Source organism: Haliotis rubra, unplaced genomic scaffold, assembly GCF_003918875.1.
Source record: "Haliotis rubra isolate DU_JTF1 unplaced genomic scaffold, ASM391887v1 Scf9, whole genome shotgun sequence".
NCBI lineage: Eukaryota > Metazoa > Mollusca > Gastropoda > Lepetellida > Haliotidae > Haliotis > Haliotis rubra.
This window is the reverse complement of record NW_025767634.1, coordinates 3,035,777-3,063,411: the sequence shown is the minus strand read 5'-3', so window position 1 is coordinate 3,063,411 and position 27,635 is coordinate 3,035,777. Positions and strand designations below refer to the sequence as shown.

Sequence of the window (27,635 nt, the reverse complement as noted above, 5' to 3'; positions counted from 1 at the left end):
GATGTAATGATCATTATATTTATATGGCTGTTGATGAATGGCCATTATGTTTACATGCTTGTAGATGTAATGATCATTATATTTATATGGGTGTAGATGTAATGGTCATTATGTTTACATGCTTGTAGATGTAATAGTCATTATGTTTATAGGGCTGTTGATGTAATGATCACTATATCTATATGGCTGTTGATGTAATGGTCATTATATTTATATGGCTGTTGATGTAATGATCATTATATTTATATGGCTGTTGATGTAATGATCATTATATTTATAGGGCTGTTGATGTAATGTAATGTCATTATATTTATAGGGCTGTTGATGTAATGGTCATTATGTTTACATGCTTGTAGATGTAATGATCATTATATTTACATGGCTGTTGATATAATGGTCATTATGTTTACATGCTTGTAGATGTAATGATCGTTATATGTATATGGCTGTTGATGTGATGGTCATAGTGTTTATAGGGCTGTTGATGTAATGTTCATTATATTTTTAGGGCTGTTGATGTAATGGTCATTATATTTGTATGGCTGTTGATGTAATGATCATTATATTTATAGGACTGTTGATGTAATGGTCATTAAGTTTACATGCTTGTAGGTGTAATGTCATTATGTTCACATGCTTGTAGATGTAATGTCATTATGCATACATGCTTGTAGATGTAATGATCATTATATTTATATGGCTGTAGATGTAATAGTCATTATGTTTACAGGCTTGTAGATGTAATGTCATTTGTTTACATGATTGTAGATGTAATGGTCATTATGTTTACATGCTTGTAGGTGTAATGTCATTATGCTTACATGCTTGTAGATGTAATGACGATTATATTTATATGGCTGTTGATGTAATGATCATTATATTTATAGGGCTGTTGATGTAATGTCATTATATTTATAGGGCTGTTGATGTAATGGTCATTATGTTTACATGCTTGTAGATGTAATGATCATTATATTTACATGGCTGTTGATATAATGGTCATTATGTTTACATGCTTGTAGATGTAATGATCGTTATATGAATATGGCTGTTGATGTGATGGTCATAGTGTTTATAGGGCTGTTGATGTAATGTTCATTATATTTTTAGGGCTGTTGATGTAATGGTCATTATATTTGTATGGCTGTTGATGTAATGATCATTATATTTATAGGGCTGTTGATGTAATGGTCATTATATTTATAGGACTGTTGATGTAATGGTCATTATGTTTACATGCTTGTAGGTGTAATGTCATTATGTTCACATGCTTGTAGATGTAATGACGATTATATTTATATGGCTGTAGATGTAATGTCATTATGTTTACATGCTTGTAGATGTAATGTCATTATGCATACATGCTTGTAGATGTAATGATCATTATATTTATATGGCTGTAGATGTAATGGTCATTATGTTTACATGCTTGTAGGTGTAATGTCATTATGCTTACATGCTTGTAGATGTAATGACGATTATATTTATATGGCTGTAGATGTAATGTCATTATGTTTACATGCTTGTAGGTGTAATGTCATTATGTTCACATGCTTGTAGATGTAATGACGATTATATTTATATGGCTGTAGATGTAATGTCATTATGTTTACATGCTTGTAGATGTAATGTCATTATGCATACATGCTTGTAGATGTAATGATCATTATATTTATATGGCTGTAGATGTAATGGTCATTATGTTTACATGCTTGTAGGTGTAATGTCATTATGCTTACATGCTTGTAGATGTAATGACGATTATATTTATATGGCTGTAGATGTAATGTCATTATGTTTACATGCTTGTAGGTGTAATTTCTTTGAAGTAATTTAAATTATGGGAGGGTCAATTCAATGTTTTATCTTTTTCTGATAACTGTTTGAGATAAGAGCTATTGTTGCCTTAGTTATTATGTTTACATTCATGCTAAAAACTCAACAAAACAAAAAACAATGTAGAAGAATGACCATTTATTGCGCAAATATACTTAATCAGCCAAATATGTGACGCCTAACTCCTTCCATTTCATAGCTGTTTTTAAGCAAAATTTATGACTACATTTATGGTCATTATGTAAACATGCTTGTAGATGTAATGTCATTATATTTACATGCTTGTAGGTGTAATGTCATTATGCTTACACGCTTGTAGATGTAATGATCATAATATTTATATGGCTTTAGATGTAATGGTCATTATGTTTACATGCTTGTAGATGTAATGATCATAATATTGATATGGCTGTTGATGTAATGGCCATTATGTTTACATGCTTGTAGATGTAATGATCATTATATTTATATGGCTGTTGATGAATGGCCATTATGTTTACATGCTTGTAGATGTAATGATCATTATATTTATATGGGTGTAGATGTAATGGTCATTATGTTTACATGCTTGTAGATGTAATAGTCATTATGTTTATAGGGCTGTTGATGTAATGATCACTATATCTATATGGCTGTTGATGTAATGGTCATTATATTTATATGGCTGTTGATGTAATGATCATTATATTTATATGGCTGTTGATGTAATGATCATTATATTTATAGGGCTGTTGATGTAATGTCATTATATTTATAGGGCTGTTGATGTAATGGTCATTATGTTTACATGCTTGTAGATGTAATGATCATTATATTTACATGGCTGTTGATATAATGGTCATTATGTTTACATGCTTGTAGATGTAATGATCGTTATATGTATATGGCTGTTGATGTGATGGTCATAGTGTTTATAGGGCTGTTGATGTAATGTTCATTATATTTTTAGGGCTGTTGATGTAATGGTCATTATATTTGTATGGCTGTTGATGTAATGATCATTATATTTATAGGACTGTTGATGTAATGGTCATTAAGTTTACATGCTTGTAGGTGTAATGTCATTATGTTCACATGCTTGTAGATGTAATGTCATTATGCATACATGCTTGTAGATGTAATGATCATTATATTTATATGGCTGTAGATGTAATGGTCATTATGTTTACAGGCTTGTAGATGTAATGTCATTTTGTTTACATGATTGTAGATGTAATGGTCATTATGTTTACATGCTTGTAGGTGTAATGTCATTATGCTTACATGCTTGTAGATGTAATGACGATTATATTTATATGGCTGTTGATGTAATGATCATTATATTTATAGGGCTGTTGATGTAATGTCATTATATTTATAGGGCTGTTGATGTAATGGTCATTATGTTTACATGCTTGTAGATGTAATGATCATTATATTTACATGGCTGTTGATATAATGGTCATTATGTTTACATGCTTGTAGATGTAATGATCGTTATATGAATATGGCTGTTGATGTGATGGTCATAGTGTTTATAGGGCTGTTGATGTAATGTTCATTATATTTTAGGGCTGTTGATGTAATGGTCATTATATTTGTATGGCTGTTGATGTAATGATCATTATATTTATAGGGCTGTTGATGTAATGGTCATTATATTTATAGGACTGTTGATGTAATGGTCATTATGTTTACATGCTTGTAGGTGTAATGTCATTATGTTCACATGCTTGTAGATGTAATGACGATTATATTTATATGGCTGTAGATGTAATGTCATTATGTTTACATGCTTGTAGATGTAATGTCATTATGCATACATGCTTGTAGATGTAATGATCATTATATTTATATGGCTGTAGATGTAATGGTCATTATGTTTACATGCTTGTAGGTGTAATGTCATTATGCTTACATGCTTGTAGATGTAATGACGATTATATTTATATGGCTGTAGATGTAATGTCATTATGTTTACATGCTTGTAGGTGTAATGTCATTATGTTCACATGCTTGTAGATGTAATGACGATTATATTTATATGGCTGTAGATGTAATGTCATTATGTTTACATGCTTGTAGATGTAATGTCATTATGCATACATGCTTGTAGATGTAATGATCATTATATTTATATGGCTGTAGATGTAATGGTCATTATGTTTACATGCTTGTAGGTGTAATGTCATTATGCTTACATGCTTGTAGATGTAATGACGATTATATTTATATGGCTGTAGATGTAATGTCATTATGTTTACATGCTTGTAGATGTAATGTCATTATGTTTACCAACCGGATGTTTTGGATTTTGAAGGTGAAGGACACACTGCACATGTTTTCTGAACATTTATCACCTTAGAAGTATGAACTCTGTTTTAATGTAAGTAAGATTACTTATGATAACTTTTAAAACGTGGCTTACATGTAAGAAACGGTAATGTTCGTTGATTATCCCAGAGCAACTTGCTAACTACAGTTTTCATTTATGATTAGATCATAAATGCAATGTCTATGTATGAGTTCTGCATGAGACAGAAAGTTGAGAAAACCCGAGTTTCTTGATGTGTACTTATTATTTGTGTGGCGGATACGATATCCAGCCAGGAAGCAAACTTCCTATGTACTTGTATAATTTCTTATGTTTGTTTGATTTTGACAAAATATGCATTATCTATCTCAGAAAAACAGTGTACAGTTTTGAAAATAGTTGCTATAAGATGTATACAACATTTTATCCTCATGACAAACTCAAAAGGAAAATTTAAGATAGTATCTATAAATTGTAGAGGCTTAAATAATAGTTTCAAAAGGAAACAAGTTTTCAGATTTTTATAAAATAAAAAGGCGCATATTTATTGCTTGCAAGATGTAAATTTCATAGATGACCAAGAACAAATCATAAAACAGCAGTGGGGTTTATAAAGAATGCTACATTAGTCCATTTAGAAGTAATGCAAGAGGTACAGCTATCTTATTTGATAATACCTTTGAATCTAAAGTACTACAATGCAAGTTTGATAAAGAAGATGGTAACTATGTAGCAGTAGATGTTAGCATTGATGATAAGATATTTACTGTAATCAATCTCTATGGGCCTAATTCTGATAAACCTGTGTTTATTAGGAAAATAAAAGAAATTGCTGGGAATTTAACATGTGATAAACTTATTATATGTGGAGAATGGAATTTAGTTTTAGACCCTGATAAAGATACTTACAATTATAAACATATAAATAACCCTAAAGCAAGACAGGAATTACTCAAAACAATTGATATATTAGATCTTAAAGACCCATGGCGAGAGTTTTACCCATCAGCTCGAAGATTCACCTGGCGACAACCAACACCATTAAAGCAAGCTCGTTTAGACTATTTTCTAGTTTCCCATAATATTCTCCAGTCCATTGAGGAAAGTGATATCATACCTAGTATAAACTCTGATCACTCTAAAGTATCTCTTACAATTTCACTTTCGGACATGCAAAGGGGAAAAGGATTCTGGAAAATTCAATAATTCATTACTAAAGGACAAGGAATATGTAGAAATGATTAAAAAACCCAAAAATAACACTCTTGAACAATACGAAGACAAAACTGTTAAAGATGGATAGATGTTTACAATAAATGATCATTTATTATGGGAGATGTTACTTCTAAATATTAGAGGAACATCGATACTTTTTTCATCCACTCGTAAAAAAGAATATCTAGCTTTGGAATCGAATCTAGAACAGAAACTAAGTGAAATTGAGATTAAACTGGGAGACGTAGCTAGTAGACAGTCAGACGTATTACTAGAAGAATACAAATCAACTAAACTTGAATTAGAAAACTTACATTAAGTAAAAACACAAGGCTCCTTTATTAGATCAAAAGCCAAGAGGATAGAACATGGAGAAAAACCATCCAATTACTTTTAAAATTAGAAAGTAGAAATTTTCTAACTAAATCTATCTCAGCTCTTGAAAAACCAGAAGGAACGTTATTGAAGAAACAACATGAAATCATTCAAGAAGTTAAACATTTTTATGAAAAACAGTATGAAACTGAAGACTGTACACAGATTGATCTGGAAAACCTTTTTGCTAAAGTATCAGTGCCTTTTGTAGTACGGGTGCAAAGTAAATAGATATTATGTAAACTGACGGGGGAAAGGAACAACACTTGAACACTGGATTTGAAAACACGTTTGGTGATATCTCCTTTGACAGAATACAACATGGGTAGAAATGATTCATTTCAAAGGACTCGGGGTAGATAAGACGTCTTAGATGATTCAATTCCCCATTCAGGGTGTGTATCCTTTAAGCTTGTCATATCAAAAACTTCTTAGTGTGGGTTCATATACAGAAGTAAAATAGTAAGCATCACCATACTGATTATCGTGGATTTATCTTAAGTCGTAGCTCACACCCCTAAGCTGACACACCCAGCAAATGGGTGATCATGAGTATGGTGGTGTTACGCTGCAATTAGAATATTCCATGAGTATTCCACTTTGAGCTGGAGCGATGGGTAGCCTAATGCTTAAAGCGTCCACTCGTCACGCAGAAGACCTGGGTTCGATTCTATTATTTTTATAGGATATTTATATAGCGCACATATCCAGGCAGCGAGTACGTGCTTAAGACGCTGGTATTTTTTCCCTCGATCATTGGACGTCAATCTCAACAGCACAGCGTATTATAAATCTCAGCTACCTGGGCGTCATCCAACTCTTGCAGTCACTAGGCTCACCAAGTTATTGTGGCTTTCCCAGCCTTAAGAGGTACCCATTCGCTTCTGGGTGGAGTGTGCCAAAGAGTCACAGTACTTTGTCCAAGTTTGCTGCACGTTGCTGTACCGGCAAATAGATGTTTGCACGTATTCATGTGGCCACCATCTGGTCATTTACCAACGGATTCGTGGGTTCTTTTAAGTGCACAGGGTTGTGTACTGTACACTAGGGGTTGTGTACTGTACACTAGATGTTGTGACAGCAATGGAAGAGTCTGCACACCAAGTTGACTCGCTTGATAACTAGCCTGGCGCCTAAGACAGCTCGCCCACCATGACCCACATGGGTACAATGTGTGAAGCTCATTTCTGGTGTCCCTCGCCGTGATATTGTTGGAATATTGCTAAAAGCGGCGTAAAAGTATACAGACTAACTCACTCACACTTTGAGTGTGACAAGTTATGAGTCAGCGAAGTCATTATAAGATAGAATGATAAGGGCTAAGCAGCATCACTGCTTTCATTAAACTCACAGCGATTGTCCGAATACCAGAATACAACAATAACCGCGTTTTGTACTCATCGAACAAGTAAACGTCAGCGAAAAATTAAATTTGTCTTACGTCAAAAAATATTTGGACTGCGATTGACGTAGATGTATTATACACCCTACTTCTGTAAACGATGCTTGAGAGCCTAAATCCCACTGGCATTGCAGCTCCGTCCTGGTTTTGTGAAACATAGTGTGAAACACCATTATTATTGCATAATGCTTTCTTTTTTTCTTTAAGAAAAGGCTGACATCTGAAAATGCCATATTTGATAGTTACCATAGAGACAGCAGACTTATGCACAGTTGCATCAGCAGGAAACGGTTTCCCACAAAGTTTAATCTCAACATTAACACTCATTTGTCTTTGCGGATTAGCCGAAGTTTGTTAATAAATGATCTGACATTTCGGGAGGTAGTTGCAATTCCATAAAAAACCCAAGCCAGCTTGTGTCCTTCATCGTCGAAGGCGCCAAATGACGTTTGTTTAGTCAGTGATAGTGATGAGCTCAAACCTCACCCATCTGTATTAAACAAAGCCAGTTGATTCTGATTTCACGACAAACATTTTCACGTGAGATGATAAACATCGAAACGTTTCTGATCTCGAATCAGAAACCTTTAATCCCGGCGTGATGAAACCTTTGTCATGTCCAGTTCATTTGAAGAATCTTCTCAACTCTCTCAAGAGAGATGGACACTGCAATGGCCGTGTCACGTGGGGTGAATCGTCATGAGTATAATTATATGATGTTGTTCTTCATGGGTTATTTTTTTGTGAAGATTGAAGGTATTCCCGATCTTCCTGATTCCTGATCTTAGAAGACACTGATCTTCGAAAATCTCTTTTTAAATCCGCAGCCCGACTCCGGGTCAGGGTTAGAACTGGTCTTCAGTAAACCCATCCTGGCGTTAGAGGCATTTAACGGGGTCGAATGGTCAGCCTCGCTGACTTGGTTGACACGTGACATGGCATCCTAACGTAGATCGATGCTCATGCTGTTGATCACAGGGTTGCCTGGCCCAGATTCGATTATCTACACACGGAGTTTGCCGAGTGCGGCGTTAAACAACAAACATATGTGATATACTCATTAATCGAACTACAGTCACCTACAGTTTCATTGAAGTAAAAGCTTGGTCCCTTCATCGGCTTTCTTTATTTATCATTTTTCGCTTGTGTTGGACGTTGGATAACTCAAAGTCCGTCAACATCGACACAGCGGTTTTTGTTGTTTACTTGATGTGTCAGTTGTTTTGTATTCATGTAGTACATTAGTCAACAAGTGTTTAATAAACATCCAAACTGTTGTAGATTCTGTAATGTTTATTTCCTGATAAAGGATGAAGTACAATACGTAAAATAATCTCACATGAAGTAATATCTCCCATCTGTTGAAGCACATGTGTCCTCAGTATGACATGTGGCGGTGGTCACACACATTAAGTTAATCTGAAACACCTAAATGGACAGGCTCACACAGTTTTAGGACACTTTATAAATGGTTCGTAAATGAAGGACATTTGGTTACAAATTTACAGCACTTGCTGATCACAAAAAGTAGTATCACACCTGACTGTTATTTTTTATACACTGATCTACTGATACAAAGCAAACACGTACACAGAAAAAATAAAAATATAATAAATATAGCATTTATATCACAGAAATACTGTCTTATTGACATATACATTCTATTATCAAACACGTTATCGTTAAAGAATCAAAGCATTATCTCGACTAACTAGAGACTAACTATGTTAGTATGTATATATTCAACAGATCGTTTACATCAAGTAAACTGTACACCGTCGAACCTCATGCATAAACTCACTGGAAATCATGCTGCAGTTGTTTAATGTGAATTTACACAAACCTTTCAATGACAAGAACACCATGTCAAAACATGTAGAAAACTAAGGTCATATATATATAATGGATCTGATTAACCACATCACTGTTATTTTCTTGCAAGATCGGGGCGGTGGGGTAGCCTAATGGTTAAAGCGTTGGCTCGTCACGCCGAAGACCCGGGTTCGATTCCCCACATGGGCACAATGTGTTAAGCCCATTTCTGGTGTCCCCCGCCGTGATGTTGCTCGAATATTGCTAAAAGCGGCGTAAAACTAAACTCAGTCAGTCAGTCTTGCAAGATCACATCTGAAAAGACTTCATGTGAAAGAAATATTCATCTCTCTGTTACCTCCAATTTTAGGTTAACATAGGTCCTCCTTTGGTAAAAGGAGCGGTGGGGTAGTCTAGTGGTTAAAGCGTTGGCTCGTCACGCCGAAGACCCGGGTTCGATTCCCCACATGGGCACAATGTGTTAAGCCCATTTCTGGTGTCCCCCGCCGTGATATTGTTGGAACATTGCTAAAAGCGGCGTAAAACTAAACTCAGTCAGTCATTCCTTTGGTAAAAAAATTGTTCCCTCCGAAATGCGTGTGTCAACGGTTGTACACGAATGACCAACGCGACTCACACTCGTGTGCAACGCGTGTCACACGGGTCTCACGCGCGTGGCTCATGGGTTCGACATGAGTGACCAACGCGCCGCACACGGGTTGCGTCACGCGTTGCACACGCGTGTAAGGGGAATGAACTTTCAGGCAGTAGTATAAGTTTAAGTTTCTGTTAAATAGATAATACTTGCCTATTTCTTACCTCCATGCATAAACCACCCATGATAAAACAAGGGTGGAGGGACAGTCAACATACAAAGAAAAATTCGTTCAGCTATGTGTTATGTTTCGAGGAAACATTGATTCTGTTAAAACAAGCTAACAAGATATCCGTCTTGTTACAAGAGCAGCAAAGTAATAAACTGATCTTATACTGCCACTGCTTGCAAGTTAGAGGAGACACATCTTGCATATATCAAAGATGAACAGAAATTATGTCATTATCTGTATATGCCATGTTGGCGACGCCATGTTTGATTGGAAAATTTCCATCACCATTTTCCTGTTTCCGATCAGCCGCATAAGATTGAGTCATCTCAGGCATCTTTGATGCTTTGACATTTACCTCTGGTGTTGCATCAACGTCGTATTTCTGAAAAGGTAAAGATTCAAATTACCTTTACATGCCATTTTAATTAACCTCATTAGAGTCAGCTTCTCCAGTGATGCAGCTGTCTAATAGTTTCTTTAAATTTCACCAATCAAAATTCCAAATTCATAGTAGAATGCAATATAAGCATACCCCTTCGTGATTGACTCCGAATCTGAGAGGTCGGAGGATCATCTCTGGCAAACAGGGGAAGAGGCAGTCAAATAGAGGGCATATGAGACGTGGGTCCAGGCTTTTGGGGTCCGTTCTTCCTAAAAGGAACAAAGCCATGCGTTTGTATTGATCTTATGTATGCTTTTGCTTGTTTTTAAATCAGTTGTAAGCATGACTACACATTAATGCAAAGTGCACTTTGATCTCACATTTCCAATCATAATGTTAATTGGTATGGTCTTTTGAGTGTTGGAATTAAATGTTCTGCTTCCTTTGTCTACCTCTTTGAATAATTATCGTATCTTGTTTGTTTTGATCGATGCACATGATGTCGATCACAAGAGTGTCCAGACTATCATTTACAAATAAACCAACTTTGCATGACAGGCGTCACATGTATTTCCTGTTTAGACCCAAACACCTTCTTGGGTGTACTACCTGTAACTACCTCAGTGACTGGCAGGATCTGCCTTCATTTACCTCTTGGTTGGTTCAACTTCGTAGGCTTGTTGTTTAACGCCGCACTAAGCAATATTCCAGCTATATGGCGGCGGTCTGCGGAATACGATGACATGTGTCAAACAAGTCAGCGAGCCTGACCACCCGATCCCGTTAGTTGCCTTTTATGACAAGTCTGGGCTGCTGAAGACCACTTCTAACTCGGATTTTCACGGGTCTAATGTGCCTGGGGCAGGTATACGAAGTACCTAGGAAGTTTAAGCTTCTGAACACAACTTATACGTATAAATGCAGGAATTGTTTGCCAATCAAAGAGCTCATTCCAAGGTCAGCATTCAAAATGCAGTACCCCTAAAATTATGAACGGAATATGTTTTGGTGTTTTTGATAATGGTTTCAAATACTGAGGATCCTTTGTGAGAACCGAAGTATAAGGAGATGATATTAATTCTTTGTGAAAGAGGAAAGCATAAAGGCATTGACTTATCAAATGTCAAAATCATCCTGTTGAACTAATCCGGTTCACTGATAGTAACGTGAAACGATTAGAAACTTTATATAACTTTGATTTAATTATTATTACAAAGCTCAACTTACACTTAACATTTTGTTATGAATAATTTTGTATATGAATTACATTTTTGATGAACTATTACTGTCAATTGTTTCTTCAACATTGCGTTGGTCGATTGTGCCAACTGAGGCCATCGTAGGCCTCGATCGTAGGCCTCGATCAACTGAGGATACTAGAAGAACAAAGACGGGGTCATCCAGTTACCTGTGATGAAGCTGACGATGAGCCCGACAATCACCACTATTGCAACCGACGTCGCTGTGTAGTTCATATACGACAACGTGTACAACGGATAGAAGGGGTCACTGTGGAAAACAATACTTGTTTATTATTGTAACCGACATACTTTGTAAGATGGGCGGCAGAAGTGATTTAATTACCTGTACTTAACCGTCTTCGTTGACACACCTAGTAACTCGTATCTCGTAAATTAAACGGCTTTGAAGCTTAGAAGGTAATCTCTCTTGCACAAACAATTTCATGTAGGATTAAAATGAAATTATATTCACTCATGATCTGATATAATTTTGAACTGGCGTGTTGGTTTCTAATAACCTAATAGGTACCCATGCGTAGTCTTCCCCTAACCCCAGTAGAAATAATGACATGAAACTCTTCAGAGGATCAAAGGATTTTTGTTTGTTTGTTGTTTAACGCCACACTAAGCAATATTCCAGGTATATGGCGGCGGTCTGTTAATAACAGAGTCTGGACCAGACAATCCAATGCAAAAAAATAAATACTTTTGAACCTCTGTGAAATGTATTTTACGTAATATGCATTATATATTAACAGCTGACATTTAAACACTTCATGTCGATCCGATACAGTCTCACCTTGACTTTGACGTCGGGGGAAGATTAACAGCTGCAGTTGAGTTCACGGTGGACATTGTGGTAGCGATCGTCGTCATTGTCGTTGTTGTGATGTTCCAGTTGCAGCCGATAACAGACACGGCAGACGGAATGGCATTGAATGCTCTATTGACAAAGGCCGCTATGCAGATCCATAACATAATCGCGAGAGACGTCAGACCTCCAACTATGGCACCCTGTAATAGTGATGTTAGCAAGTCAAAATAATGGTGTTATACTGATATGATGTTACAACAATGTTGCCAGTGTACGCGTTTGATTTGACTTGCATTCTCAGGCAATTTGAAAGTAAATATTAACACCACCCTCATATTGAATCTCGGACACGGTGTTCAGGTTGCAGTTCATGGATACATCTCCTTCTTCTTGGAGTGAGTGAGTGAGTGAGTGAGTGAGTGAGTGAGTGGATATTGCTTAACACCGCATCAGCAATTTTGCAGCTATTAGCGGTGAGTTCATGGAAAGAGAGTGCAGTGTTATTTTAAAATTTCAAGTGGGCATGACATAATTTGAATCATTGAGGATTAGGTGTAGATTCTAGTACCATTCTAGAACGAAAGATGTAAAGAAATAATGAGTGTTTTCTCACAAAATAACACCATTAACCATAGTCAAGGACCTTATCCAAACATCCGTCTAACTTACTATCTGGATGCATTGCCCTCAATGAACAATGAAAGGGCAAATTTAAACCCAAAAGATAAGTAAAACTGTAGTTTCTCAGAAGCAAATATTTTTAAGGTTCTGGCCCAAGTTAGAGTTGCTATTGCCTCTTGACGTAAGAAATCACCAACGATGTAGCCAAGCATTGTTGTCCTGGCCTTGTGTTCGGAGGATGGTCATCGAAATGTGGTACAACAACCCTACCTAGGATGTCACTGATCCATTACCGTTATCCATTCTGATCGTCACAAGGTCACGTTTACAGTCGTATGAGAAGCAACCCCACATCATCAATGAACCAACGCCTAACGGTGCTAGTTTCACTACATATGCAGTGTTTCTCCGACGCCAAACCGAGCTCGGACATCAGACATGAACAAAAGAAATCGACTTTCGTTCTAGCAGTGGATCCTCCCTCATCATGTCAAATTTCAGTGTCGTGTACCTCAGAGGTAGTCGTGCTGCTTTGTGCTCTGGGGATAACAAGGGTCGTCTAAGAGGTCGTCTGGCTCCATGCCCAGTCCGTTTTAGGGCCGTTCTGTTGGACAAAGACGACGTGGATGTCACTTTGCTTTTTAATGCGCCATCTGACGCACCCAGAGTCTGTGACTCTGAGAAGGCAGTTGTCACTCATGGTCGACCTGAAAGCTGATGGTCGCTTAACATTATGTTTGCTGGTGTTTTCTGGACAACCGGCTGATGATGATGTCTGAACCAATCAAGGGGTGATGCTTCAGCTTCGTCTTGAGGCTGTAGTTCTTGCGCTTCCAGATGGGGCGGTGTCTGCTGAAGGCACCTCTTGTCTTACTCAACCGAGCCTTAATATCTTTGTGGGCACCATTGTCGTTGCTAATGACGCTGTCAAGGTAAATGAAGTCTTGGAAATACTTCAGTTCTCCTTCACTGATGGTAATCGGATTTGTGGCAGGGGCGTTGATATTCACCACTTGGGTCTTTTCTGTATTTATCTGTAGCTCAATGTCATTGGCGCACTTGTTGAGTCTGGTAGATATTTCTTGGAGGTGCTTGAACAGGGTGGAGATGACAGCTAAGTCGTCGGCAGAGTAACGTCTCGAGATAGAGGATATCCCTCCTCCCCCGATAAACATTACAATGTCTGACAACTTGGTCTTGCGCAATGTCGGTTTGCAGCATACCCATGGTACCTAGACGTTGATTTTCAACAGCTGTTGCATTGCGCAAAATGTAATCCATGAACCTTAATGTGAGGAAATGTGGCCATGAACGTGCATTATTTAAATTCAGAATACATTTATTATTATTGAATGTTACACTGAACACAGTTACTTTTGTTCTCTGATATCAGAACTTACCCAAGAGTTCGCCCATGGAAAGAACATTCCCAAAACAAAGATTCCAAACATTGGCCCTCCCAGGACGCTTGTTACAGCATACGTTGCCTGAATTGTAAACGCGCTGATTTAAATAAAACTATGACGTTTATAAATGCTACTCGTATTAAGGAAGTATACTATTGTAGATACAATATACATTAAACGTATTTTAATAGTGTGACAATATAAGTGGCACTTTTACAATCTTAAAGTATGAAGGATGTTTACGTTCAAAATATTTTACACCATTAATTAACGGCACACCTCATATGCAGCCTTTTGTGGGGGAATTAATGGTAATGTAGCACCCTGTCATATTATATATTACTGTCATATATTGCGAGTTATTTTACCTGAAGGACGCTCCCCAACTGAGCCACGCCATATGTACAAGCTATTGTCACACCACCCATAACGAATACTGTAAAATACAGGAATATTACTTTCACGCCGCTGCACATTAAAACAAATGTATTATACGCAGTATCACACACAGTATGCATCAACGTATCTTTCAAAGAACACTGCGCAACATTCTTCAAACGATGCTTCAAAGTATCCTATGCAGCGCAGTATCCTACAGGGTTCTCTACACAGTATCCTACACAAAGCCCTAAACAGAATCCTAAACAGTATTTTACATGGTATCCTACGCAGTATTCTAAACAGTATCCTTCAAAGTATCCTAAACAGTATCCTACGCAGTATTCACAGTACCCTAGACAGTTCTGTAAACAGTATCCTACATAAACCACACAGTATCGACACAAGAATCCTAAAAAGTACCGTACACAGTATTTTACTCAGTATCCTACAGAGTATACTACACAGTATCGTAAACAGTATCATTATATTCTTCACAGTATTTTACTCAGTATCCTATATAAGGTATCAACACAGTATATGTACTTACCCGTGACCTTGGAGAGAATGGTCATACTCCTGTCAGACAGTTTCTTACAGCAAAACGGTTGGATCAGATCATGTGGTATGACGGCGCCCATAGCGTTCAGGGTGGATGACAGAGTGCTGTAACACATTTCAGTACGACTATTTATTATTTTTGTTATTATTGGATATTGTATAGCGCACATATCCACGCACTAGTGCATGCTCAAGGCGCTGGTAGATTATCCCTCGATCATTGGATGTCAATCTCAACGGCACATCTTATTATCAATCTCAACTCCCGGGGGATCATACAACTCTTGCAGTCACTAGGCGCACCGAGTTATTGCGGCTTTCCAATCCGTACGAGGTACCCATTCACAGCTGGGTGGACTGGGACACATAGTCACAGTATTTTGTCCAAGCTTACCGCACGTTGCTATACCCGCAACTAGGTGTTTGCACGTAGTCATGTGGCCACCATCTGGTCATATACCAACGGATTCGTGGGTTCTCTTAAGTGCACAGGGTGGTGTACTGTACACTAGGGGTTGTGACAACACTGAAAGAGTCTGCACACAAAGTTGACTCCAAGGTTTTTACACCCGGTCACAGGTGGGCTCGATCCCGGCACCTCATGCTCGCTTGATCACTAGCCTGGCGCTTTAGCCAGCTCGCCCACCATGCCCCACGACTACTCTATCAATGACATGTTTTACACGAAGCGCTGTCTAGTCGAACCCACCACCAAGATCTTTTCGACCCAACACTGGCTTCTGCGTGATGCAGGGTGTCAGAAGGGTATGTTTTGGGTAGCAGACCCCGGTACTCTCCCAAAGACTCTCAAGAGTTCGGGAGGTGCAAAACAAGGGATTGAGAACAGGTTTTGTATATTAAGCCATGTCTTTTTACGAATCTGGTCAATCACATTGGTGTCAAAAGGGACAGATGATTCAAACACGTAAATGATTTCTCAAAATGACAAAATTTGTTTGTTGTTTGTTGTAATAAGGATTAGTATTATCTCGGCTCTCGGCATAGTGAGCATTCTAATGTTATTTCCAAGTACTCAAACGAGGAAGGTTTACAGTCACACAACCATCCCGTGTAATACAGTGAAACCTGGATATACCGGATACCTCTGTTTCATTGAAATCGTCCGTACTAAGAAGCAACGTGTTTAACGATCATGTAACGTGAAATACTTAGCATACATGTCACTAATTCCAACAATAATCTCCAAGAAGGTTGGTGTTACAGTTACCGGGATTCGGAATAAAGGGTGTGTCTTTAGCAAGAGTAAACTCTCTACCTCAGACTTCCGCTGAAGACACATGAGACAAAGACTCCTGGCAATCCTTGGATCTGGCTCAGAATGTCCATGACAAACAGAGGCAGCAGCTGCAACATGGGATGTGAGAAACGATGATCTCGACGGCACGATATTCGTGACACCATGAATGCTGGTTTAAATCACACAATTATATACTCAGCAGCAAAAAAAACCGTCAGTACGAATTCAAAATTAGATAGGCACTGTAATCAAATCATTACAGAAATGGACATAATAAGCGGATCAAAAACAGTTTTGGTGTACAATATTTTGACACATCAATGAATAACTCAGCACAATTTCAAGACATTACGTGAACGTTTGCAGTCCATTCAGACTCTTGACTTCAGTATCTAGTGTGACCACCACGAGCGGCAATAACTGCAGCACAGCGTCTATGCATGGAGTGCACCAATCGATTGATGAAGGCCATTGGCACCTGGAACCCCACTCTGAGAAAGGCCTGGCGCAATAAATCGGCTGTGTTCGGCCTTGGTATGACATTATTCAGTCTCCTCTGAATTTCATCCCAAAGATGTTCAATTGGGTTTAAATCAGGACTAAGGGTTTGCCACTGCATAATGTTGACACCGATCTGCTGTAGGAAGTCCCGTGTAGCTCTGGCAGTATGGGCCTGGGCGTTATCATGCTGGAAAATGTTGTTCCGGTGAAGTGCGAAATGTGGTATGACGTGGGGTCTGAGAGCTTGGTCGATGTAGCGCACCGCTGTGATGCCGCCTCCTCTCCCTGGACCAAGTTTCTGGAACACCACAGGACCCACTCTCTGGTTCGGGCCTATTCCATCCCATACCATGATGCTTGCACCTCCTCATGAGTCTCTTTCCATAACACATTGGTCTGAGTAACGCTGGCCACGTCGTCGCCATATTCTTGTTCTGCCATCTGCAGTTGATACGCAGTACCGACTCTCATCTGTGAACAGAACAGTTCTCCATTGCCTGTATCGCCAGTTTTGGTGTTGTAAGGCAAACTGTAGACGTTCACGCCGATGACGAGGGGTGAGGATAGGTCCACGGTAAGGTCTACGGCAATGGAGGTTCCCGCTGTTAAGACGTCGGCGTACTGTATCAGTACTGATTGGTCTTCCGTGTGTTCCCACTGTCTGGCGTACTGTTTCGGATGCCTGCATGAAGGGATTCTGTACATGCTGTCGCACAACATGGCGGTCTTGTCGTCTTGTGGTCACCCTTGGTCTGCCAGTACGGGGGCGATCATTTGTGGTGTTGGTGGCCCGGAAACGTTGCTGCAGCCTGTAAATGGTCCGAATGTTGTCCTGGAAGTGATTGGCAACAGCTTGTGCAGTGTGGCCAGCTTCAAGTCTTCCAAGCGCCTGGTTCCTCTCAGCTGTCGTGAGTCGCGGCATCCTGCTGACGTTGTAATGTGAATATTTCAACCAGGTTTGGGGGTGCATTTTATAGGGCTGGTCCTTGTGAACAGCACGTGCAGCATGAGTTACATGAAAAACATGGAGAACACCGTACCATCTCCGAGATCAGGTTGCGTTTTTGAGACCATTTCCTGGGTTCCATTCTGAGTTTGGGAAGGAATGTATTTTCTCAGGTAAAGTTAGAGATGTTGTCAAAAAATATACAATCAAAACATTAAATGAGTTTACAGTTATCCGTTTCTGCGAAGGAAAATTCCAAACTGACGTTTCTTTTGCTGCTTAGTATATATAGGCCACAGTCATACCGCTCGCCCATTGCTGACTGCGGCGTTAATCAATGTCATACGAAGTCGCATTTCATGCAAAGTCATACAAAGTACACATTTACAGCCATGCCTGATTTATTTGTTATCTGAAGAACAGCCAAACACCTACCCTGAAAACCATTTTGAAAGTGGTCAAGTGTTATACTTATCGTTGTCATTAAATTGTAATGCTGTGGAGATCTTTACGTTTGCTTGTTTCTACTATTGCCTCTATATTTTTTGTATATTATCTAATCTCATGTTTATAGTTTACTGTATATCGCCTATCCTTTGGTGTGTAGTTGTGTAAGTCACACTTACCTGATCTGTGCTGAAGATGAGGTTGTTGAATTTTAACGGGTGACAGTCGGCGTAGAAGGCGTACATGACGATGCCGATCATGCAACATAGGCTGACGATGAAGATAAGTCCTGGCAGGTTTATCAACAGGGCTCTGTAAATGGGAGTAATAGTAATAATAATAATAATAATAATATTGTTTGAATAATACAATATTCACAGGGTGTTTGACAAACCTCGTGTCATCCTACTGCTTTTCTTATGACATAATTTATAGAGAGCAGAAGGGAGCAAGGAAGGGATGAGGTGGGTGCAAGGATCACCTTCTTGTACAGAAAATCATTTGAAAGAGGCTAAAATATATCACCGCAACCTCTCCATGTGCTGGATTAACTTAAAAAAAGCATACGACTCTGTCCCTCGTGAATGGACTCTGAAGTCTCTTGATTGTATTGACCTCCCTGAGCGACTACTTGATTTACCCAAGTCTTTAATTAGCTACTGGTCGACTTAACTTGAGATGTACTCGCAAGGGCAGGTGCATACTTCGGAATCTATTCAATCAAAAGGGGAATATTCCAGGGGGATTCCTTTTTTGCTTGTCTTTAAATCCTATGAGCTTTCTGCTCAATAGGGAGGAGGGTTACCATCCCGGACCTCCTCAGCACAGATCCCCAACACCACTTACTCATCTCCTTTACATGGATGACATTGAGCTCCTTGCCAAAGGAGATACCAATTTGAAAGAGCAGGTTCTCCTTGTTAAGTCCTTTTCTTATGATATTGGCATGATATTTGGACTCGACAAATGTAATACTCTTCTTTGAAACGTGGCAAGGTAACTAATGATGGATCGGTCAAGTAACAAGGGGGAGGAGTTATTGAGCACCTATTTTGGAATGGAATTTCGAGACAAGCTCCACAATGCCGAGATTCAAGACAAACTTCGGACTGAGTATTTTGGTTTACATAAAATCTGGAGCTCAGAGCTCAAAACAAGTATCCACCAATACTTTTGCTGTGCCAGTCCTTTCCTATTCCTTTGGAGTAGTTGATTAGACAAAACAAGAGATCCAGAGTCTTGACTGCCTGACCAGAAGGATCATGTCTGATAACAGAGCCCACCAACCTTGTTCCTCACCTAATCGTTTATATATGCCAATCAATTCGGAAGGCTGAGGTTGGATTAAAGGAGAATAAGAACGAAACAAAACTTTTGATATATTGTAAAGGATATTCTAAAAGTCACCTTCCGTGATTAAAATTGAACAAAAAATTGTAAAATAGCAATAAAAACACAATAAAAGTACTCGTATTTCCGCCTATTACGGAAACACCCGACAGTTAATGAGCAGAGGGGTATCACGTGACATGACGTCATATGTGCCTGTTGCTGATGGCTTCTTCTTTGATTTTACCTCACAACTTAACAGTGTCCATGGATTCTGAAGCAGTAAAAGATGTTCCTGATGTCATTTTTGAAATGGATGTTAGACCGTATTAATACGATCCGATTTTACATCTTGCAAGACAATCTTCCAGTGAAGATGAAGAAGAATCAAGCGAAACGGAGGCACCACTTGAGGTCAAAATAAGTTTTAAAATACACCAAGAATACTATTTGTCTGCAAAATGTGAAACAGTTCCAACCAGCAAACCCACCCCTATAAATATATAGTCCCTAAGAATTATATTTTTTGCAATGTGATTGCAGTTCCTTTTGTGTCAAATGGGTGACTGTAGGGTGTCTGAGATTAAAAAACAAAATAATTATGCTTCACACGTGGGAAAATAGAAATTATCTGCTACAAAGATTACACTGGAGATATTTTGCTGAAAAAATTAGGATCTTAGTTCTCATTAATAACGTATCAAGTCTCTATACAAGATCCCAGCCTGGTCAAGCAGAGATAATATTCGCGACGCAGATAACTGGTGAATTATATAATACTAGTCAGGACAATGTATGTTTCCCCAGTGTTTGGTTATGGAAATAGTTATGATACTCGGTCATAGCCTTAGAATGACATCCTGTCAGCCAATGTAAATACAGAACAACTTTCACGGCACACACTACTGACAAAGAGCGAGTCTGATGCCGACGTGCGTAAGTGGACAAAATGGAAAACAATGAAAGCAACAAGTACTTCATGATTTGCCGTTGTATTCGGCAATGTTTTGGGTAGACTGCATAGGCCGTAAATGCATAGTTTGTGTCAACTTTGATATTAAGTTCTTCATATAAAAGTTATTAGGAAGTAGTATTTATGATAAATGTTCCATTAGTGAACTCATAACTATGTATATTTTTTAATATGAAGAACATAATATCAAAGTTGACAAAACTATGCACTTATGGCCTATATTTAATCATTTTAAATAAATTGGGGCATTTTGACTACCCCCCTGGGGCAATTTGACCAAACCTCCGGGGCAATTTGACCAAATTTGCTGGGGCAATTTGTAGCCGGGGCAATTCCACTGGCAATCGAACTTGATTTAATTTATGTTAAAAATACCACTGACAGTAAGTTGTAACAGGGAATTATGGAGTATATTGAATCTCGTGGGTACTTCTTCCTTCTTCAGCCTAGCTTTGGGAGTTTCATACCCAATGTGTGTATGTCTCTTTCATATGCGTCCGACTGGAAATGATCGGAGCATTTCTCCTGCCTAGATCTGTCTCTTTACTTGGAAAACGGAAAAACTTGTGGCTCTTTCCATTGTTCGATGATTCCGTACATCCCCAGGCAACGGAATACACCATCGGACCATTTACAAAAACGACAGAAACAACACGATTTGTGTTACTGTAGCGCTTGTTCTTTGGTAATATGGCGGACGCTAGTCACATATGACGTCACCTTCGGAAAGGTCACGTGAGTTCCAGCGTAATGGCCGAAGCTCAGATAACAGAAACTGTTTTCACGATAAAAACATAATAAACCATATTTTTAAAATAAAAATTTGGTACATGTTTCTGATGACTATATCTTTCACTCAGCAAATTATTGCAAATGTCTAGTATTCTCCTTTAATGTGGATGCTCTTCATGATAGAAGTTTATTGTGTATTTTTGCACATATATATTTATCGGATGATCCTCTGGTGATGCATGTCAAGACTCATGACGAAAGCAAGGACTTCTACAGCTACTTTAAGCGTGCCAAGGTTGAAAGAATTTGAAATTTGAAGTTGATGTACTGCTGGACGGTACAGTTATGGGAGTAAGGCAGGTGAAGTCCTTCACCAAGTCTGCCCAGAGTCGGTCATTTGCGGAGAAGCTTTCTGAGACACCATTGTGTGGAACAGAACAGCAATCCCAACGACTCCTTCGCCTGGATGAAGTCTGCTGATCTTAAATTTGAAACTGAGGGCTTCATTTTAGGTGTTCAGGACCAGTCACTTCCCACTCGCAATCGCCAAAATGTGATTCTTAAACAAAATATCAATATGAAAAGTCGTCTTTGCAATGAATGTACAGACCAACACCTTGTCAGTGGATGACCTTCCGTGGCACAAACAGCATAATATTATCTTAAAAGACATGATGGCATGGCTCGCTGCTTCCACTATCGTCTTCGACATGCCTGTGGCATTAACTCCGAGGTCCATCCATGGTACGACCGTGGACATGTCCAGCGCGTCATGGAAAACTTCTTTGGAATAGCCCCATATGTAGCCCCAGAAGAATACCTGCCTACAAACCTGATCTTGTGCTTTTGGATAAAGGCAATGAATTTATTTATATCATTGAATTTTCTTTTGACAGCAATGTGATTGGCAAGATTCAGGAAAATCATGCTAAGTATGCGGACCTCGTCTCGCTGGCATCCCAAATTTTGAAATTTAGAAATAATTTTTACAAAACACCGTTTCTTTTTGTGGCTGGTATAGCTAAGTCACGAGTAGGAGTCCTGACCCAGTGGAATAAATCATCTATTCATGTGAGTACGGTCATTGGTCGTTCAACGCTGACCCTGTGTTCGTGGGTCTGCGTCACTTCGTCTGACATTAAGCACATCGTTTCCCACAAATATAACACTGTTTCCAACATTAAGCACACGTTGTAACGTAAGTGAAACATTGTTGAAAGTGGAGGTGACTTGGGTTTAATGCCGGTCTGAACAGTATTTCAGTTATATCACGGCGTGGCAGCTTGAAAGTTCAGATCTTGTTCAGTCAATGCAACTTACCCGCCCTCTCACACATAAAACCAAAAAGAAGATTTCTTACAGTTGAGCCTTCCTTGGGGACGGACAGGAGAGAGCTCTCTGGATTTGGGCCTGGTTCACGCCATAGAGACTGAGCCACACAAAACCTCCACCAAACACTATAGACCAGAAGGAGTGTCGAGTTGTAGGGTCGGGGTTAAAGCTGGTGAGATAAAAGTTGTATGACCTGTCACAAGTAATTTTCTAATTTCATAATGCAGTTGCATTTCACAACCTATGGGGCATTGCAACCCTATCTCTCAAAGTTCCATCTTGTTTGTTTGTTGTTTAACTGTAAATAATTCGAGTCTGGACAAGACATTCCAGTGATTAACAGCATAAGCATCGATGTACGCAACTGAGATGCGATTGCATGAGTCAACCAAGTCAGCGGGCTTGACCACCCGATCCCGTTAGTCGCCTCTTATGACAAGCATGGGTTACTGAAGACAAATTCTAACCCAGATCTTCACGGGTCACAGGGGGAAAGTGTTTTAATTTAAAAGTGTAACGTAAACTAAAGACAGTTTAGTCTGATAGTAAACTTGCTCGTGAAAGTTGATCCTAGACCGGTTAGCAGCAATTTCCCAAGCGTTACTGAAGCCGCCCATGAGCATGGAACCTTGGATGAGTACTGCCAGCAAGCCTGCAAGGATCACAACCGCTTGGAAACTGTCAGTCCACAACACAGCCTTCATGCCACCCTGGAGAACAATACCAGTCATCAGTAACCAATAAAGGGGATGTTTAAATGTTGTGGTGTAGATAACGTTTGCAATTAGTTGGCCATGTTTTGTTTGCTTGTTGTTGCACTCAGCAATATTTCAGGTATGTGCTGGCCGTCTGATAATCATCGAGTCCGGACCAGACAATCCAGTGCTCAACGGCATGAGCATGTATCTACATAATTGGGATGCTGTGACGTGTCAACCACGTCAGCGAGCCTAATCAACCAATCCCGTAGTCGCCTCTAACGACAACCATGGGTTGCTAGTAGGCCAGGGTAGGTAATGGTACACTGTTACTTTTGTTTGTTTCCTTGCACGCCTACTTAGCAAGTTTCCAGCTAAAACCCGTTAAGTGTACATTTTGTGAGTGAGTGGGTGAGTGAGTGAGTGAGTGAGTGAGTGAAGCACGGCGGGGGTACACCAGAAATAGACTTCACAAATTTTACCCATGTGGAGAATCAAACCCGGGTCTTCGGCGTGACTCTTAGGCTACCCCAAAGCCCCAGCATGGGAAGTAGTATATTGACGGCCTATATAAGACAATTATGAATGCCATTTCGTTTCAGGGCACTCACTGACACTGTGTATATACGTATTCAAAATCCACAGTACTTGTTTCACATGAGATGCCCAATTTGGGCGTTTACCATCGCAAATTATGACACTTTTGATAGGGAAGCGACAAAACGGAACTTGTAATACATTTGAACCAATACTTGATACATTTAACATGGAAACCTACTGTAACCCCAGTCATCAAAGATTAGCACGTTTGCGTCTAACCATTAATCATAGATATTAATAGGAGCTAAGTACTTGAACAATACTGTTTAAATACGTTGAAAAAGGCTACTTCAAATTATGACTTTACATCATATAAGTTCTTAGCGAAGATTTCATATCCTTTCATGCTTGGCATGTTGAGGTCCGGACACCCTAGACAACTAGACCAGTCATCAATAATTATAACGATATTTACATAACAATGAAAGGCCAGTGTTACGAATGTGCCAATGTTACTTGGTTGGTGGCTGTGCAAGAGATATTTTTCTCCTGGACAAAAAAGATATGTTAACTTGCATTACTTACTAATGCTGTGTAAATGGTTGCTATTGCACCTATGGCAGCGACAGAACCCCAGATGTTAAGTCCTGTTACTGTAAGGAATTTAAAAAAACAAACCACAATGCACTTTTGAATGAAAGACAAATTTTCAGGAATATTTTACGGGCATTCACTATTATGGGGATTGGGGGATTTTAGAAACGATTTTGAAAGTGTTGCAAAGAATACGGATACAGGCGGAAAGTGTTTTACTGATATGAAGAATGATGTAATTTGAACTAAAGACATGGTGTCGATATTGAAACAGTGGCAGGTGTTGCCTGTTTTCATTTTCAGAGAACGATTTAGATGTGGCTGGAATGTGTCTGAGTGAGTCGTTAAACAACGAAAACTAATACTCAGCTTTCAGTGTGGATAGAATAGTAGTCGAGAACTGACACTCACACTAAGGTTTCCGGGTGCCCTGTACCAGGTTAAATGGAAACAATAGAATGCTGAGAAACACGAGTAGCAATAAGTGTTGGTTATGGCAACATGCATCAGCACACCCGTGTGCTTTCGTATATATCATATATTAGGAATAAAAGTGTATTGTGCGACATGTCTACATTTGCATAATTATCGGATTGTGATACCATCCTTGACAATACCCATCACTTAATAAGAATGTTTATCATACAATGGATAGTGTTCTCGGCAGGATAAAGCCAACGGATATTTTCGGTATCCGTTGGGGTCATATACGGATATCGATGCAAATTAGAGAGGTCATATGCAAATTTTAGGGACTACTTTCACAGTGTAAACAAACATGGCGTCAATGGTCAGCGGTCGTGTCCGGATTGACGGCCGTGGTTACGGTACTGTCAGTGCTTTGATCCCAGAAAAATCATGTCTGGTTATGATAGATGGAGTAGATTACAAAGCGAAGATAGAAATTCATAGGTTTACGAAGATACCAACATCGACCGCCTGTCAGTGTTAGCGAGAGAACGGCACTAGGAATCCAGATGCACAATGTCACGAGAACATTAAAGTGTATTTGTTGTTCAAAAGGTTAACTCAAGGTTTCTGAAGTTCCACGCGAGTTTGTTGTTATTTTTCAAACGTAAGCTAAGATTTGTTGACCACAATACGTACTTTAACATAACAACTGACAGGAACTAGATGACGTAACGCAGTCAAATGAGTGATCAGTAGAAAACTGCGTCACCGAGCTTGTGACGTCACGTATTACTACGCACATATTTGTGACGTCATAGATATGTGGACACATTCCACGAAGTTTAGTTTCATGATTTGTGGCAAATGAAATAGCATTTTTAAAAATTATAAAGTAAGAATGACATTGTATGATAAAAAGGCTATCACACTCGTGTGTTTTTGGATGGTTAATATCCTGCATCATGAATAAACACTATGTATTTAGCTCGCCAAGGCTCGCTAAATACAATGTTTATTCCTAATGCAGGATATTAACCATCCAAAAACACACTCGCGTGATAACCTATATTTATCCTCTGACAAATGACCATATCCATTATATGATAATTCGGGTATAGCTAGGACTATTCCTTCCTTACCTGCATTGAATGCAAGGGTTGGGGCGTACAATACAAACGACACGTATATTATCTGAAATGATAAAAATAGATTTATATTTGACTCGCTCCAGGTCTAAACGGGATATTACCTGACTGTGGCTGGCTTAAATGTCCATATCGCCTTCTTGTCAGAATAAAACTTGCCTAACATAATATACTATGAAAACACACAATTGGTAGCATTGGAATATTAGTTTAAACAATCTAATCTATGTACATACATACATAAATGCATGCATGCATGCATGCATGCATACATACATACATACATACATACATACATACATACATACATACATACATACATACATACATACATACATACATACATACATACATACATACATACATACATACATACATACATACATACATACATATGTAAATGAGTATTCAGAACTCACAGTTGGGATTATGAAGATTATCACCGCCATTGTCCGGACAGCTTTGTTGAACCTCATTTCCAGATACTGAAACAAACATCAATAAATCTATTATATGTTTTTACTCAATTAATATACGGTGTGCGAATCATCAGTAAGCAAACTGATACTTTGAATGATTTCATAGGATTCTGAAGGTATTATGAACGCCGAACAACGTACAAGGACTGCCTATGCGTTTGGTTGTTCCTGTCATTGGTATGCACGTGTGTGTATCTGTATGCATGTTTATACATCTGTAGGGGAATTTTATCAATATTTAGTTTGCTGAAACCTAACCTGGAATATACATTGGAAACCGACAATTCATCAATGTTAGTATGCTGATACTTTACCTTGAACAGACTTTTGAAACAGATAATTTATCAATGTTAGTATGCTGATACTCTACTTCAACAGACTTTTGATACAGATAATTTATCAATGTTAGTATGCTGATACTTTACCTTCAACAGACTTTTGATACAGATAATTTATCAATGTTAGTATGCTGATACTTTACCTTCAACAGACTTTTGATACAGATAATTTATCAATGTTAGTACGCTGATACTCTACTTCAACAGACTTTTGATACAGATAATTTATCAATGTTAGTATGCTGATAGTTTACCTTCTTGAATAGACGTTTTGAAACAGACAATTCACTAATGTTAGCATGCTGATACTTTACCTTCAACAGACTTTTGATAAAGACAATTCATCAATGTTAGCATGCTGATACTCTACTTCAACAGACTTTTGATACAGATAATTTATCAATGTTAGTATGCTGATACTTTACCTTCAACAGACTTTTGATACAGATAATTTATCAATGTTAGTATGCTGATACTTTACCTTCAACAGACTTTTGATACAGATAATTTATCAATGTTAGTACGCTGATACTCTACTTCAACAGACTTTTGATACAGATAATTTATCAATGTTAGTATGCTGATAGTTTACCTTCAACAGACTTTTGATAAAGACAATTCATCAATGTTAGTATGCTGATAGTTTACCTTCAACAGACTTTTGATACAGATAAATTATCAATGTTAGTATGCTGATACCCTACTTGAACAGACTTTTGATACAGATAATTCATCAATGTTAGCATGCG

The 27,635-nt window shown here is 38.6% G+C and overlaps 1 protein-coding gene across 2 annotated transcripts in view; it reads right to left on the bottom strand.

Moving 5' to 3' along the window:
• Positions 1–27,635, bottom strand: part of LOC124263782 (sodium-coupled monocarboxylate transporter 1-like) — a 47,292-nt gene that overhangs the window by 17,497 nt on the left and 2,160 nt on the right. The window contains exons 2-15 of one of the 2 annotated variants that reach the window (XM_046698488.1): positions 26,489–26,554; positions 26,064–26,115; positions 24,505–24,572; positions 23,237–23,391; positions 22,710–22,850; positions 18,495–18,627; positions 16,440–16,528; positions 15,153–15,268; positions 14,593–14,660; positions 14,219–14,305; positions 12,183–12,397; positions 11,551–11,651; positions 10,293–10,411; positions 9,504–10,142 (exon numbers count right to left, since the gene is read on the bottom strand). In XM_046698488.1, coding sequence (XP_046554444.1) covers positions 9,966–10,142; positions 10,293–10,411; positions 11,551–11,651; positions 12,183–12,397; positions 14,219–14,305; positions 14,593–14,660; positions 15,153–15,268; positions 16,440–16,528; positions 18,495–18,627; positions 22,710–22,850; positions 23,237–23,391; positions 24,505–24,572; positions 26,064–26,115; positions 26,489–26,554 — 1,587 coding nt within the window. In that variant the 3' untranslated portion in view covers positions 9,504–9,965. Of the gene's footprint in view, positions 1–9,503; positions 10,143–10,292; positions 10,412–11,550; positions 11,652–12,182; positions 12,398–14,218; positions 14,306–14,592; positions 14,661–15,152; positions 15,269–16,439; positions 16,529–18,494; positions 18,628–22,709; positions 22,851–23,236; positions 23,392–24,504; positions 24,573–26,063; positions 26,116–26,488; positions 26,555–27,635 lie in introns of those variants that run through there. The other variant, XM_046698489.1, reaches the window with a different exon arrangement.